Here is a 12,352-nt window from a genome sequence, read left to right as displayed (position 1 = left end):
GAATGGGCCCATCACATTCATCTTTCATCAAGTTGAATCCAGTTTCAACATTAGGCTAGAACTGGATTAAAATGTATGAAGGCCTAATCCTGTTAAAGCCTTTCTGTTAAACAAAATAAATAACTTTAGCTGTTATATTACCAGCTCGTTCCTCTCATCCACCAGTAAAGTATTCCTGTCCTCAAGTTTTCTTATGGTAGCATTCAATTCAGCTATTCGTTTCTGGTTTCTGCGTAAGTCCTAGAGTCAAACATTAATGCATTATTATTTAGAACATCATGTGCAGCAAAAAGAAACATCTGGCAACCATATGAAAATTGACCAGATTGTTGTGACTTTTAAAACAGTAAAATTACATAAATTAAGCTCCATCATTAAACAAACTCAAAACAACAAAAATAAGTATCAGTTATACATTAGATAAACCCCTCTGTCATGATCAGTTTTCCTTGTTGACTTTTAGACTGGAAGACACATGAAGGAATCATGAGAATTTGCAGTATTAATATATCTTGGCACATCCAGTCAAGAGTGTTGCTTTAAAGGAGACATGTCCTATAAAAATTAAGAATGTACCAGGGAATTATACTCCTCTAGATATAGAAGGATTGTGCTAAAAAAGTTGTGTTTTGGACTGATTTATTGAGAAATTCCCCCAAAACCCCACTAACCCCGCCCATCTGTTCCACTTCCTGCTGGCTGAATTCTCTGGATAAGCTGGGGAGCCGGCGGCCCTCAGTACACTGCACTGTAAGATAGGAACCAATCAGCAGCTAGGCTGACCTGATAGGGAACTGAAGCCTGTCTTTGCTTGTGGGAGTGCAGGGCTGTGATTGGCTCTCCCCCTCCTACTGTGCTTCTGGTAGGGACCATTAGGACACGCCCACTCTTCATTTCACACTGGACGGAGAAGTGATACGATCTATAGGGAGCTCCAATAAAGGGTCCAATTTTTACAGAGAGGATTCATTTTTAGCACAAAGTGAAACCAGCACCGTATATTATTCATAATTGCCTACAAAATTAGCGTTTTTCCCCATTTATCCTATATGTCTTCTTTAATAACATGGGGCTAGCTTGTACTATTGAGTGCTTCCATGAGTGATGTTTCTCCTTGTCAGCATGAATGTAAATCTTAGGCAGGCTTAAGACTCTAAGCTTATCAGATCAACTGGAAATTTAGGGACAAATGCACTGATATCATAGCAATTGTATTTAAATTAAATGCAATGCTTTCATCCTCTTTGGGTGGAAAAATCCCTGATTTTTCTCAGATGATTTGGTACTTTATTATACCTTATGGTAACATTGGGGAAAGTTAGGAGCCTGTGGTAAACCAATACATTTGACTTTATTGATAATATAAGGTATGCTACTGTTATGAAAATTTGTTTTATTAAGCAGTTTACCATTGAAGAATCCCTGGTTCATTTAAAGGGCAACTAGTAGCAAACACATTACTGTGAATAGTACTGTTTGCTTTAGTAATGCTGCTGAGAAAGGCTGTTAAAGAATCCTAGGAATTAAAGAGCAAAAAAGCTGATGGATGAGTCCACGTAAAAGTCTACAGCCTCTTGCTGGTAAACATTTTTTTCCATTTTGGCCCTATACATCTGTTTTATGGCCCCACTCATGTGCAGACAAACACACCTACAGTATATAGCACTGAAGGAAAATTAGATGAAATTCTGTTACCGGGCTGCCACAATGTTCAGAGCCATCCCCTGCTCGCCCTGGGATCTCCCTTTTAGGGCTCCCTACGTTGCACTCTGCCTCCTTTACTAGAAATAGCTGCTCATCCAAAGCCTCTTTCTGGAGCTGGAGCTTCTGCACAAAACCGGTCTGGGTTTCTAGTTCTTTCTCTAATGAGAAGATTATCCTGTCCTTTGCTTTTATTTCATCCATCTGAAGCACAACATTAAAAAAAAAAAAAAAAGAAAAGGTTATGTTATTATTCCATATAAGATTTTTTATAAAAAGCATCATACTGATTGAAAAAACAATACTTTACAAAGCAACAATCGGCACATCCACATATTGGTGCCCAGGTTGTGCCACAATGCAAAAACCTTGACATATACATATGGCACAGAACAGTGCAACTCTGCCTAGTCTTGTGCCTAACCTGGAGTTATGTGGTGTATAATTGTGCCAAATGGCATTTACCCCAGTGATGCAAAACCTTGTTTTGGCCAATCTCTTTTGACTTTAGACAAGTTACTTTACAGAGTATGGTTTGGGGGCATTAAAAGGCTCAGAAGCTGATAACGAAAATTAGACACCTGAGAAGTCCCTGATAATAAGCTACTCAGTTGCTTAGAGAAGGGAGGGGTTTGTTTCTTCAAAGGTTGATAGGAAAAATTGACCTGTTTTTAAAGAACGTTGGGATTAAGTTTAAGGAAATAGTCCAGTTTTCATATTAGTGCTTTATAATGGCAAAAATAGGAAAATATGGATTTTTTTAAAATGAAAACAATATGTTGAATGTAATTTCAACACAATGCTATTTAATGTGCTCATTTTTAGCAAAGGTGTCTTAAGGTGTATACTGTTCTACAACATTTTGTCCTGCTCCATACACTTATATCTGATTTATTTACATGTACCCTGCTATGGAGCCAGGAAGGTATCTCTTTTGTCCTACTTAAAATATTGCAAGTATTTTTTTCCCTGTGATATATATTTTTTAACATTGTAAACATATCTCTTTTTATAAGAATAAAATTAGGTTTTACCAGTCTTCTGATGTCCCTTTCACTTTCCCATTTAATCTTGGCAATGGCCTCTTGATGGGACTGGTGTTCACTCCGCAGATCTCCAGCTTTAATTTTGTCTGCCTGTATCATATTATTAAGGGCCTCGTCCACTTGCTTCTTGGCCGACTTTAGCTCTGTAATTTCCTGTAAGAGCTTGAGGCGCTCAGAGTCAAAAACCTTTCTGGCCTCCTCCCGCGCCTCAGTGCTCAGTGCTGTCCTTATTTTGTCACTACTGCCATCCCTCAAGGCATTGACAGTTGACTTGAGACGCAGGATCTCTGCCTCTTTTAGTTTGACCATTCTTGACATTTCCTGCTCGTGCTGTTTGATTAGGTTTTCCCTCACCGCCTGAAGCTCCTTCATCTTCTCTTCATGAAGCTTTGACTTTAGTTCGGTAACTGTAACAGTGTGTCTGTGCTGCTCTTGCTCCTTAATGCGTTTGCTTTCCTGGTTCTTCTCCCGTTCAAGTTTACTTACCTGTGTTTTGGAGAAAGCACAAGAGTTAACAATAAACAGAATTACATATCTAATGATAATTAGTATTATGCAAATTAAATACATTTTCATAAAAGAAAACCAATACGCAGCCTTCATTCTGGCCTGGGTATAGGTCAGGGACGCAGTTTAAATTGGTTTTCCAGCATCTTTGGGCTCCTCCACTTTCCTCCATTCCAGTACATAAACTGTGCACGCCGCCAGCTAAACAGGTGGGTCACTATTATATAACAGAAGGGGCAGTGATATTGACCCTTCTCTATAAAAATACAAAAGAGTCAGCATACTTTTCTAATGCTCTGAAGTATTGTTTTTGTTTTGTTTTTGGAGAAAATACCAGCACAGGCAATACTTTTCTTTAAAATGTTGTTCAAAAAATCAGATTTCCATTAAAATGTCAGTAACACAGTGAGATTAATAATAATAATGTTCTGGCATTTTATCACACTAACCCTTAAAGGACTGTGTACACAATTCCTGTAAATGCCAATACAAGTTATAGAGAGCATAGTGGCATTTGCTGGTGCTGTCAGAGAGCTAGCCTGAGCCTGTGAAAAGTTCATTATATGACAGACGACAGGACCTCAATTTTCATGATTTAGGTAACATAAAGTCTCCAGTTACATAGCCAGAAGAGACTAAAACTAGCTTCACCATGTCTCTACAGACCAAGGCTTTTTGTTGTCTTATATTAGTAGACATGCAATGCCATTGCCTACAATGAACAGTGTATGTCATAGTTGATCTGGGAGCACAGGAAATAATTCTGGTAAATATAAATGCTTATAATGAATTTGCACTACATAAGTGCTTCTACTAGCATCTCAATTAAAATGGTGCTTCTGCAGCCCTAGGCAGTCACCTTGGCCCTAGACAGCCACCTCTGTTTCCTAAACCCTATTCCCATTCTGGTCCTGATTAAAGCACTTGGTTTTGGAAGAGCTGTTGGACAGGAATATCATGAAACTGAAAAATGGCCATTTTATTTTACACTGTGATAGATAGAGGAAGCACAACCAGTGAGAGCTGGGGAGCCTGGAGGTATAGGGGGACCAGTGGAGCTCTGATTGAAAAGTAGGTTCAGCCTATATTTATGAAAAATGTTTTATTCTCAAACTTTACGGAACTGTAAAATTACAATAGTTTCTAGTTACACCATGGGTGTAGAGAAAAATTAGTGATAAGGATGAACACAACTACTGTTGTGTTGGACTGAAGACCCCTTACCATTCCAGCCTATATTGCCCCAGCCATTTACTTACAGCTATCATTCCCTTCAGCAGAGAATATGAAATCTTCTTTACTTTTGGAAGAGGAAAGTTGCAGGATGGACATTGTGCTTGTGTCATCTGGGATCATTTATGGTGAAGACTGGACATTTGGACATCTGGACATGCTGATCAGAAGCTAAATGGCTTTTCTTACCTTAGACTTTTCCTGATGCAGCTCAATTTGAATGTCTGTTAATTTTGCCCTGAGGTCTTCATTAGCAGCTTGAAGAGCAAGTAAAAGAGCTTCCGGCTTTTCAGCCTTGTTTCTGCCTTTCTTAGACATGATTGCTGCCTACTTTGTGTTGGTCCAACCTCGCGACTCAGTTAGGAGCAGCCATCCCCAGTGGATGTTGGGCCCCTCTTATGTTATGATGCAGGGAAGTACCACCCTTTGCACTCTTGGAAGCCCTGAAATAATTTAAAAATGTTTAATTTTTTATTATGTCACTACAGTTGCTGAATTAATTTGGTGTTTAGTCCCTTTGTTTAGGCATAGATTGTATAAGGTATTTATACAGGAGTGTTACTAGTAAGGCTAGTAATGATGTACTAGGCTAAATGGAAGAGATGTGTTTTCCTATAGTGAATTCATCAAGAGTAGTGGTGAGCAAATTTTTTCAGCAGGCATGGAATCGCTGGCAAATTCCACATTTCGCAACTGGTGATTTTTTTTGCAAAATTTGCCACAGAAAAAAGTTGTTGTGACAAAAGTTGGCAAGTGAAGAAAAAGTCTTGGTTGCATGAAAAAAAGTTGCACGCATTGAAAAATGTATGCAGTAGCCGTATTTCGGGAATATTTCAGTTTCGCAAATTTTTCAGCAGTTTCACAAATTTTTCAGAGAAGCAAAAAAGGAGAGATTCACTCGTCACTAATCAAGAAATGTGTGCTATAATTCATATCCTAACCACATTAAAAGGCAAGTGCAGGTCTTACACTTGCCTTGATTTTCTGTACATTAATAGAAAATCCTACTGACCATTCACTAGGCCTTTGCTTTACAAATGCTGCCACTCTAATCTGTGTGAAGGTTTTCCCTCTGTATGCAGATATTTACTGGCATTTCCCAAGAAGTGTGGATATACTGAAGCAGCAGAATGTGTGAGTGTATGATTGTCACTACTATCATTACACGGAGCAAGTGTGTAATCAGAAATATATACCAGTTCCCTTCTTAGAGTACTTTAGTTGAAGTGACAATATATTAGGGCTTTGGTTGCCCAACAAAACGACCAGATTTTATTAGGGGTTATCACTATGAATGTTATCCTCATTATTTTCAAAATTTTGAACATTTACAAATATTCTGTGAATCCCTTTTACCTGTGAGTTCAACCGTCCACATCCATTGTCTCCAATGTTCCTGTCCATATCTGTTGTAAGAGTAAATTTTACATACATTATTATCTCAATGATTTTACAGCAAAACAATTACAGAGCAATTGGGAAGTTCCTAAATTGAGCCTGAACACTTTAACCCAAGAATCATTTCTAAAGGTGGCCAAACATGCCTACAGGTGGGCGATATCAGGCTAATTAGGTTGTTTGCCAAATGATCGAATTATAATGACGAGTATAGGCGTCCGTCAGTTTGGGAACCGCATCAATGAGCCGATACAGTCCCCGATCCGACTTAATTTCAAACCTGCCCGATCGAGATCTGGCCAATTTCAGGCCAGATGTTGGTCGGGCAGGCCCGTTGTTAGTGCCTATATGCGGCGGATAAGCTGCCGAATCGATCTAAGGGACCGATATCAGCAGCTAGAATCGGCCTGTGTATGGCAGTCTTAACTGGTTCTTTTTATTTGAGCCTGTTAGTCTATAATACTGCCCCCATGCAATCAGTTACATGTCATTGTTATAAAATAATGATCAAGTTGATTAAATATACCTAGAATACTGGAGAACAATTACTGTATTGTCTGTCTGTTAATCAGTAAGGAAACAAGCATGTAAGAAACTCTTGCAGGAAGACATGGTCAGAATAGGGTCAGAGATACTGAGATGCTGGCCACAGATCAGTGGTTCTCAGCCTTCCTAATGCTGTGACCCTTTAATACAGTTCCTCATGTTGTGGAGACCCCCAAACATAGAAGAGCGGTGTCACGGTTCCTAAGTCCATAGGAAATGTGTGTCTTCCGATGCTCTTAGGCGGCCCCTATGAAAGAGTCTTTCAACCCCCAAAGGGGTCCTGACCCACAGGTTGAGAACCGCTGCCATAGATGCTTAGCCAATAGCTCCTAGGTAAGAATACCAGACTCTCAATTCAGAAAAGAATATAACATTAATGGCAAGTAAAGTTATACTCGCTTTGAAAAACCTACCCTCCTTTTCTGAAAGCATTTTTTTTATATAAAAGGCTTCCAGAACTGTTAGACCCTCGGGGTGGACCAAGAACCTGAAGTAAGAGGTCCAGGTGCACATGCCACAAACCTTCAGGATATAGGGACATTTTTGAAATCATAATGGTGGAATCAGCTGGCACAAACTGGACCAAAAAAATAAAGTGGTGCAGTTAAAACACATTGTTTAATTAGAATACAAGCATCTAAAGAAAAGCCTTATATGTTTCATGCCTAAGAGCAGGGGCACTTAATCATAGGCTAAAAGCTTTTTGAAACAAAATAATATTATTATTATAAGAGAACATATACTAAGTATTAAAGATACTAAATAAGAAACCACTGTTGCTAAACACTGCTGAATGTACTGATAGATCTATACATTTTTTCTCGGTAGTGGGATTGAAAGAATAATCCCACACAAATGAGGAGATAGTGTCTTAAACAGATTACTTAGAAATGAAGCACAATGGATTTTTCATCTTGGCACCAGACAACCACTGGGTAGGAACTTTGAATACAATATATTATGTTTTGTCTGATGCACATTTAAAACTTTTTATGTTTTCTTTAACCATATATATATATATATAATATATTGGAGCCAGATTCTGTACAATATTTATACATTTTCTATCTTCTGACTGTTTTGAAAAAGTTAACAAGTCTTAAACTACAAGTATATATGTATGTACTTATGTTTAACATGCATCTATTACTTCTTTGTATAACCATTTTTGATTGGTGGATCAATTTGGTTATGTGAGTGGATAACTAATTATGTATGGCGATTGGTGGTTTTAAATATTCTGTTATTTAAAAAAGCTTTTAGCCTATGATTAACTGCTCTTAGGCATGAAACGCATAAGGCTTTTTTTGAGATCCTTGTTTTCTAAATAAACAATATGTTTTAACTGCACCACTTTATTTTTTTGTCCAGTTTGTGCCAGCTGTTTCCACCATTATGATTTCAAAAATGTCCCTATATCCTGAAGGTTTGTGGCATGTGCACCTGGGCCTCTTACTTCAGGTTCTTGGTCCATCCCAAGAGTCTAACAGTTCTGGAAGCCTTTTATATAAAAAAAATGCTTTCAGAAAAGGAGGGTAGGTTTTTCAAAGCGAGTATAACTTTACTTGCCATTAATGTTTGAAAGCGGGGGAGTGTAGCAATAGACCCCCAAACCCAGTCGCTAATAAATGGCCACGGAGTACAAAAGGCCTGCAGTGGGTCCTGGTTGATGCAAATATTTAAGTTATGTATATATAACAGATGTCCTTCATCAGGGCTCAGGTTTTAATAATGCACTGCTGTGGGTCCAAGTAAATACTATTTATGCCACTGACTATATTAGTCCTATAATACATACATAGCAATTCTGCAACTCAAGTGCAACAATGGCTTCACACAATGTTAGGCTGAAAATGTGGAACCCTCTGTAATGGACGCATTTCAGTGTCTCTGAGCTATAAGCAGCTCTATTACAGCTCCATGATGTCTAATATCAATATTCCAGATAGTCCTGGCCTCTTTATGTTATTGTTATTCAGCATGTACAAGACTGTATACTATATATTTGTTTGTACATGATACTAGAAACTGGTTTAAAATAGGAACTAAGCACTAAGTTCTTAACATGCTAGTTGGTCATTGGCCCATTAATATGGTTTTATAAGTACCATCCATAATAACACCTATACTTTGCTTGGAAAACTTGTTATTTTAACCAGAGTAGCTCTGGTACATGGAAAGCCCCTACAAAGTATTAAAGAGTTAATGAAATGCCTCTGTGTGGCGCACTCCAGTTTAACTAGCACCGGGCAGAGTCAAACTGTATTCATGCTGTGAATGAAGAACAAATGTTAACAATGCTTATTCATTTAGACTAAGAGGGATCTTTTTGTTTCCAGGGAGGCTGTCACAGAACTGCCAAGAAGCCCCTCCAGTAAATTATGAAATACAGAAAGATTATAGAGAAGCCTCCTTATCTTTATAAAGAAGCAAATTATATAACAGACAGACAAAAAAAAGCTTTTGTCCTGCCAAGTTAAAGGAAGATTTGTAGTTTTCCAATGATAATTTCAGTTGCTTAACCACCTAGGTAGTATTTCTGCTTCCTCTCTGTAGTTGCAAAATCATTCATACACTTTCTCTGACATTTTCTGTGTTCTCATTAATCTTACTGCCTTATGTGTAAACTTCGAATTGAAATGAATATTATTTCAGCGTACATTCATGTTTTTGAGGGGGAAAAAGAACTGCCTATTTGTAAAGCACTGAAAGGTAAATGCATTGAAAATGTGTCAGATGAAACATTTTTTAATCAACAAGGAAGCCCTAATTACATAGAACAGTAAAATTCCTTGAAAAAATGTCTGACTTGTCACATTTCAAGCCCTTAGCTGACATTCGTTGAATGAAGGCCCATATATTGCTGCAGAGGCAGGCAAGCAGGGCGGCTATAAGCACCAAGTCTGCACAGAATTCACATGGCAGCTGCATTATACAGGTCTGGCAAGATGTTTAACAAGTAAGAACTGAAGCAGCCTTTGCTAACATAATTTACCATTTGGAGCAAAAGAAAAACCAAAGAAATGGACCCGTAATGGACGCATAGACTGAATATAGCAGAAACCCCTTTACAAAGTATTTTAGATGTTGATAGATGCACTGAGTATAACATTTCAAGGGAGGGAGGAATTAAACTCCATCTGTCAAGTGTTTCATCCTTCAAAAAGATGTGGTTGCTTCTTCTTTTTCCATAGTAACATGTAAATGTGTCCCTCTGTGAGTGACTATATTTGAATCTGGCTCATATTTAAACTTTCCAATATGGTTGCATTTGTGCACATTGTTAGCAGTTAATCTGGGTTGAAAAAAGACAACTCTTTTTTCGATCACCCGTCTTGATCACCCTCAAGAATCCATTTGAGTATCTTTCAAAGGTATTCATATATTATATTTCACAAATTGTTATTTGTTCTTTCTGTGTAAAATAAAGATCACCCTCTCTCTGTCTATAATATCTTCTAAAATATTTGTAGAGATAAACCATGTTCCCTCACAAGTCACTCCCCTAACTTTCATGATCTTTACTAATAGTTTGTTCCATTTCTTTCACCAGTTTAGTTGCACATAACCACACTCTTTTCAACTCATTAATATTCTTCCTATGGAATGCCGCCTAAAACCCCACTGCATACTCAAAGTGAGGCCTTAAAAGCAGATTTAATAAGAGGCAAAATAATGCTTTTATCCTAGGCAGCAGCCTTTTTAATATTTTATTAGCTAGCAGACACTGGCAAGAATTGCAGAGTCTGATATTGTCAGGCTCAGTGCAGGAAAGAATTTGTGTGAAGGCCTTAAGGCTGGCTAACATGACAAGAAAGGGACAAAGGTAAGTAGCTGAAACATGAATTACAAGCTATAACACATGCTGAAGGTGCAGCAGAGAATGGGAAACTGAGACTTTGCCACAGGTATGTAATAATATGCAACAAAACAACTTTACAGACAGATAAACATTTAACACAGTATTTTCTGGTTATTTGCAAAGAAACAATACAGAGGAGAATTAAATTGAGAGAGGAGGTAAGTCAGAGATAGTTGCAGTGTAAACTGTTATGGTCCCTTGGGCCGATTCGGCAGCTAATCGGCCTGTGTATGGGCACTACCGACGGGCCTGCCCAACCGATATCTGGCCTGAAATCGGGCAGATCTCGATCAGGCAGGTTAGAAATCTAGTCGGATCGTTGACCGCATCGGCTCGTTGATGTGGTCCCCAGACCGACTTCTCCTATGCCCATCATTGTAATCCCTGGGGCCAAACGATCGAATTACCCTTGATTCTCCCAATATCACCCACCCGTAGGTGGGGGATATCGGGAGAAGATCCGTTTGCTTGATCTGCCAGTGTATGGGGACCTTTAGGTAAGCAGTAATGTGCAGAGTTTCTTACTTTGCCATGCAAGATAGTGTGAATACTGCATAGTAGACAAGAAGCAGGATCCAAAAGCCAGGAACACAATCAAGGAACACAGCAGAGTCCATGCAGTCAGGCCAGGGACCTATGGTGGGGCCAGTTCATGAATAGGGGACAGGCTAGAACCATGTTCAGGCCGGACCAGGTTTCTAACAGTTATTTACAATATTCCCCACACCCTTGTTGATTAAAGTGGCCCACACACAATTCTGTTTAGTGTATAACTAACATTATGTTATTTTTGCCTGTGCTTCCAGTACTGTTAGACTCTTGGGGTGGACTCACCAAAAACCTGAAGTATTTTTAGTAAAATACTTGCAATGCCAAACTCACGGTCACTCAGTTGTTAAGATTACATAGATATATACGCATATACAGACCTGCCATTTTTTAAAACAATTTTAAATCCATCAGTTAAGCTTCATAAACTGTTTAACAAGACAATAAGATTGGCCACCAAGGCAGAGTAAATCTGACTATATATGTAAGTAAACCTTCATTAAAGAACTAAAGCTTAATAAAAAAAAGTAGGGCGAAAAAGCTGCACATTATGTTTTGGGTTTAGGTACCAGCCCAAGAGGACCAAAGCCCATAAGCTGTGAAGATCTGTGCCTGCTGTCAATTACCTGGGCTTAGAGACTGACTCACGTTATACTGTTTGGTGAATATAAATGTTATGATACAAGGCTGATTAGTAATTGATTCAGATTCACATTACATGGCAGTTTCCAAACCAGTGCAATTAATCAGCTTATATGACTGATACAACCTCATTTTCTGCTTGATGATTTGCCATGCTCCCTAAGCTTAGCTTCTCAACAGCTGCCCAGAGCTTACTTCTAACAAAATCCAACATGAAGAGCCTCTGTTTTGATTTGTGTCTTACAAATTTTTGTTTCAAGAGGGAATATACAGAGACGTATATATTTATATGTAGCATTTTAAAACAATGCCATTTGCTTTCTCAATATAACCCTGTGAAAATACTGCCCCAGTTACTATGTTGCAGAAACTCTTAGGGGCTGATTTACTAATCCACAAATCCAAATCCCGAATGGGAAAAAATCGTATTGGAAACGAACATTTTGTGACTTTTTCGTATTTTTTGCGATTTTTTTGTCGCCGTCGCGACTTTTTCGTAGCCGTTACGACTTGTGCGAATTGACGCGACTTTTTTGTAGCTGTTACGACTTGCGCAAATTGTTGCGAATTTTTCGTACTGAGCGTTAGTAAATGGCGGGCAAACCTTTCCGATTTTTTCGCGACGGCTACGAAAAAGTCGTGACAATTCATGCAAGTCGTAACGGCTACGAAAAAGCCGCGACAATTTACGAAAAAGTCACGACGGCGACGAAAAAATCGCTAAATACCGTTCATTATGAAAAAAGCACATTCGGACGCTTTCGATCCGTTTGTGAATTAGTAAATCGGCCCCTTAGCCTCAGAAACGTTTCACACATAGGGGCCGATTCACTAAAGTGCGTTACAATGAATGCTATTTATAGCATGT

The 12,352-nt window shown here is 38.6% G+C and overlaps 1 protein-coding gene across 2 annotated transcripts in view; it reads right to left on the bottom strand.

Annotated features, from left to right (window-relative positions):
- Window positions 1-12,352, bottom strand: part of jakmip2 (janus kinase and microtubule interacting protein 2) — a 67,690-nt gene that overhangs the window by 31,183 nt on the left and 24,155 nt on the right. For both annotated transcript variants that reach the window (XM_002936708.5, XM_012959805.3), the window contains exons 2-6: window positions 5,844-5,893; window positions 4,677-4,930; window positions 2,736-3,233; window positions 1,696-1,905; window positions 142-240 (exon numbers count right to left, since the gene is read on the bottom strand). In XM_002936708.5, coding sequence (XP_002936754.2) covers window positions 142-240; window positions 1,696-1,905; window positions 2,736-3,233; window positions 4,677-4,805 — 936 coding nt within the window. In that variant the 5' untranslated portion in view covers window positions 4,806-4,930; window positions 5,844-5,893. The remainder of the gene's footprint in view (window positions 1-141; window positions 241-1,695; window positions 1,906-2,735; window positions 3,234-4,676; window positions 4,931-5,843; window positions 5,894-12,352) is intronic.

The sequence above is a fragment of the Xenopus tropicalis genome, chromosome 3 (genome assembly GCF_000004195.4).
Source record: "Xenopus tropicalis strain Nigerian chromosome 3, UCB_Xtro_10.0, whole genome shotgun sequence".
NCBI classification, from domain to species: Eukaryota; Metazoa; Chordata; class Amphibia; order Anura; family Pipidae; genus Xenopus; species Xenopus tropicalis.
The sequence above is the reverse complement of the archived record's forward strand: the minus strand, read 5'-3'. Positions and strand labels throughout refer to the sequence as shown.